The 5111-nt window shown below is 28.7% G+C and overlaps 1 protein-coding gene across 1 annotated transcript; it reads left to right on the top strand.

Moving 5' to 3' along the window:
* The first annotated feature begins 2078 nt into the window (after positions 1-2078).
* On the top strand, positions 2079-3082 carry LOC119664391. Its single transcript, XM_038073894.1, has 5 exons — positions 2079-2124; positions 2171-2287; positions 2339-2455; positions 2528-2800; positions 2866-3082. The coding sequence occupies exons 1-5, from the start codon at positions 2079-2081 to the stop codon at positions 2991-2993; spliced, it is 681 nt and encodes a 226-aa protein (XP_037929822.1). The 3' UTR covers positions 2994-3082.
* The last annotated feature ends 2029 nt before the right edge of the window (positions 3083-5111 follow it).

Below are 5111 nucleotides of genomic sequence, written 5' to 3' on the forward strand. Positions count from 1 at the left end.
GATGCTACATATAGAAACCATTCGATATAAGTCACGAGTTCTAATTATGCAAGTTTTAACATTTTCACGTTGCGTAGATAGATAATTAAAATTGGATTAGTGGTAAATATATATTTTGCGATATTGTTTCAATTTCTATTTGTGAATATTGATCTGTCCAGGGAGAGGACAACAATATTCATGATATTTCAATCTCTACAGCAATACGAATGAAATAATGTTATTATTTTATGCTACCTTCCAATAACATCGTACTCTTGGTTATTATTTTCTCAAAAATCTGTCTATTTTATAGGCTTTATCTCAATTCTATTATTAATAGGCTAATTATTGCATGTTCTTCCCTCAAATAAAAAACTTTCGATCGAAAGGTTTTCGATAATACCAGTACCTTTACATCTTATTGTAAAATTATTGGATACCAGACTTACTGGTTACACAACGGAGTATCCGTCTACTTATTTTATATTAGAAAACTTCAATTTCAGCTTAATTTTTTAGCTCCGAGTTTTAAGTAGCTATATGTGACTGTTTTAAAGTTATAATATATATTTACAACGTAAATAAATATATATTTATGAAAAATAAGTATGTTACTCTGCCCTAAGAAAGAAGTCACAAACTTTAAACTGTCAATCTCATTAAAGAAGTCAAAAAATACTTTCTGTTTTAAAAGTTCAAAGGTTTATAACTGACATGGGTACAGAGTACAAAAACCAAATTATGAGTGACCTATGTAAATATCTCAATATCGAGAATGTTACATCTACCATCATCAAACACTAGGTGCTGTAGAACGCAGTCATCGTACGTTTAATGAATATATATGATCTTACATCTCAGTCAATAGAGATGATTGGGATGTTTGGATTAAGTACTTCACGTATTGATTTAACACAACACCATCATTAGCACATGGATACTGTCCTTACTAACTCCTATATGGACGTTTTCTAAGAAAATTTTATGATTTTAATAGTGGTAATATAGAACTTTTATACAATATAGGAAATTATACTAAAGAAAACAATTACAGATTAGGAGTAGCTTATGAAAGAACTAGAAAAATGCTCGATATAACAAACTTTTGTTTTGTTTTGCTTTAATATAAAAAACAGAATTTTAAGAGTTATTTCTGCGCGAAAAAATAAAAGGCACATAAAACAATTATTTTTGAGGAATATAATATAAAGCAAAATTAATTATTATTTTTCGAGCTTTATTCTAAAATGTGAATGATAAAAGTTAAAAGGTGATTTTTATTTTTTTTTATGATAACTCTTACGGTCCCTGCAAATAGTTTTAATTTTAAAAATAAAATAAATTGTTAAAAATAACTCATTAACATTAAAGTTATAATTCTCATTTGGTTCAAATTGCTTCATCGATAAAAGATGCAAGTATTTCATTATTTGGGTTGAATAATTTTAATACCTATTTACTTGTGAAGTCTATTCACAGCCCTTTGTGCTTCTAGACAATATAAAGTTAAAAGTTACTAAGCATGTATAATATTAATTGAATTATATTAATTAAATTATTATCATCGATTATACAATCTTATGCATATCATATTAGATCCATGTCAAGTACGACAGAGTTTTACTCATTCACAAGTTTATAGTAGTTGTAACTCAGTACATGCAATGGTTTTAGATTTCCTCAAATCTACGTAGGGACTAACAAAAATATACAAAACTTGGGAATACAAAATGAGAAGGAAACTCACAAACATCGTTCTAAAGTGAGTTCAGATGAGTTTTGACAATGCTAATCAAAAGTGCGAATGCAATTTTACATTCTTACTCGTAAAAGGATTGTGGGTTGAATTATTGTGAATCTCATGGTCATAATCTTGTCAATGTTATTTACAAGATTTCATCAAAGTTAGTAAACCAAAATTGAACCATGATACGAGAAATATAGAATGTAAGCTTACTTGTTTTTTTTGTCTTTTAGTTTGAACATAAATGTCATTTAAAATTTTTTTAAATTCTACTAAGCTTATCATATATACTAATAATATTTATTCCATGGCTCCACGAAGAAAGCGTAAGCACTGTGCGCCTTTAAACGATATGGGGTCTGTTGTACAAAAAAAAAGAAGAAGAGGGTCACCATATCGTAAGTTGAATTCAATTCTATTAGACATTACTGTCATTTAAAACAGCCAATTTAGTCGTAGAGGGGAATGATCTGATCTTGGGTTCCCAGCAAAAACGTGAAAAGTGTTTGCTATCAGATGACTCAGTAAATAAACCGAAAAAAGGAAAAGTGGTACCATGCTGTAAGTTGAATTCAATTCTATTAGACATTAACATACTATCATTTAGAATAGCTAATTTAGACGTATACGAAAATGATCTGATTTCGGGTTCTAAGAACAAACGCGAAAAGTGTACTACATTATATGACTCAGTAAATAAACCGAAAAAACGAAGAGTAAAACCAAAACGTAGGTTAAATTCAATTCGTTATTTAAAACAAACATCAATTAAAACATATATCATGATATTATTGTTCACAGGCAAAAAACTGTTTCCGGCTGGTCATGGACAAAAACAAAAAAGACGTGTTTATGATACAAATGCAACTCATCTTAAAAGCCAATCTCCTTCGTCATCTAGTGTAGACCAGATACCTGCAGCTCTGGATCAAACTGTTATTCAATATCAAATCCATGACATGATTAAAAATTTGGCGAAGTCGAAAAAAAATGTTACAAGTACGTCGCACTCCAATATCCATATTAACGCTTCATCCAAGAGCCTTGCAGAGCAGAGTCTGATCGCAAAAGAAAGTAAGTTGATGTCTAAATGTAATCACTTGTGCATTAAGATAATAAATATATCACTGATTATGTAGCCGAATATGAAGAACCTGTGTATACTAAGCAGAATGAAATGAACGAAGATATAGTTGAGAAAAAAAATTATGGAAGTGATTCAACAATATATTATACATATCTTACATTTCGGAACCACCAATTTTGATGCAGATATTGTAAAAACCATAATTCATCGGATTGTCGACGAATATATAGATGTAAATATGTCAGGTGATGATAGTTATGAAGAAAATGACGCAGAAAATGTTGATAATTATATGGACGAGGCGCCTGGCTGCTCGTCCTGGTTTTATCCTAAATACTTTGCGACTCTCTAAAGATATTTTTTTTATTATTAGAAAAACATCAAAATATGTTACTAGTTGAACGTAATATCTGTTTGTGATTCAGCATTAATTTTTTAGTATCGAAATCGAATACTTGTTAAGTCAAATGTATCATTTAAATTCAAAATTAATGATGTGATTAACAACGTTCTTTTTTATAAAATATATAGGAATAAATTTGGTAACGAAATATATGTTATGTAGTATTTTTATTTCATGTTTTTTGATAAAAGAGTTTCTCTTCAGTTCCTTTGGTTATAAATTAATAATATAAAATTTTAAATATAATTTTAAATAAAATTTTTAATATAAAATGATTTTGAAGTTTTACAGTAAGCAGTCAAAATGAATACAAGAAGATATGAAGTTTATGATCGCCATTGTGGCAAGCAATTCGATTAGTTTTTTTTTACAGATTTCGATATAACCTTAAGCATGTGGAAATATTTAAAATGCACCATCGCAATTTATACTAATTAACCAACAGTGTTTTCATTGTTAGGCGTAAGGCATAAATAGCAGCCCATGTATTTATTTAGCATAAACATCAAAAGCTTTTCTACATTATTACATTAATTACCGATTATCCCTAGGGACCGATGAAAGTAAAGTTTCCGTGTTGTTGCAAGACTTACTATATGAATGACCATTCAGCACAAATGAACTATTGTCTGTAGGAAAAACAATATACCTTTTCCTTCTTGATCTCGTCATAAAAGCTCCACATCCCCTTTCGCAGATATTATCGTAATATTAAAGCAACATCCGTGGAGCAATAGTTGCTATTTGACTGTAATCAAAAGAATTACGAATTAAAAAAAAGAGAGACAATTCCAGTTTAACGACTTTTTTCTAGTAAACTACATTCGACGAACTTGTATTATATATAATAGTTTACAGTTTGACACTGTTAAATCAAAACATTAAAGTATATATATATATATATTTCAAAACTTTTTAATATTTTTTTCGCTCATTTTGGAATCAAAAACTCAATTTCTTTTTTCCCTTATCCAGGTTTCTGGCTACTCTATGCATATAAATATATATTTATTTACTATATGTATTATAGTTAATATATAATATAAATTATGGACTCATATTGAACAAATATGAATGTTAATATTGTATTTTCTATTAGAATTAGTTTTTTTTACACAATGAAACTATTTTTGGCCTAGAAATCTTCATTCCAATAGTTATCACTAATATAACGTGTGTTTAATTTACAATTTAGAGGTATGGAAAAAATTTTCACGAACGGCCTTATATCACGCTGTTTATGTATTAGAAACAAAGCACATAGGCTCTGGGTTTAAGTCTCACTAAGGACTGGTCTTAAAACGCATTTTAAAAAATCTTTAAAAAATACTTGTTTAAGAAAGTGATACAACTTTAAGTTTCTTTTTTAAATTGCAAAAATGCCTACTACTAAAATCTACATATAGTTTGAACTCTATTTGGTGTCCCTAGGAATCAATGGGACTCCATGTCGCTTTCAGTTCACCAGATTAACTAACTTAAATATTCCCCTCAATTTGAAAATCGTGTACACATCATCTATTTCAGCTCTCTTTTCAATAGTTATAAGAAAATTAGTCTGGAGAAAACCTTCCATGAAATATTTCTGATTTGAAAATCGTGTACACATTATCTATTTCAGCTCTCTTTTCAACAATTACAAGAACATTAATCTGGAGAAAGCCTTCCATGAAATATTTCTGATTTGAAAATCGTGTACACATTATCTATTTTAGCTCTCTTTTCTATAGTTATAAGAAAATTAGTCTAGAGAAAACCTTCCATAAAATATTTCTAATTTGAAAATCGTATTCGTTTAGAGCACTGTCTCATATATTATATTTTTAGATGATATTGATATTTGATCGATATCAATTAACATGACTAGCTTTGACATTGTGTTTCCATTTTAAGTA

Source organism: Teleopsis dalmanni, unplaced genomic scaffold (genome assembly GCF_002237135.1).
Source record: "Teleopsis dalmanni isolate 2A unplaced genomic scaffold, ASM223713v2 unscaffolded_contig_1878, whole genome shotgun sequence".
Lineage (NCBI taxonomy): Eukaryota > Metazoa > Arthropoda > Insecta > Diptera > Diopsidae > Teleopsis > Teleopsis dalmanni.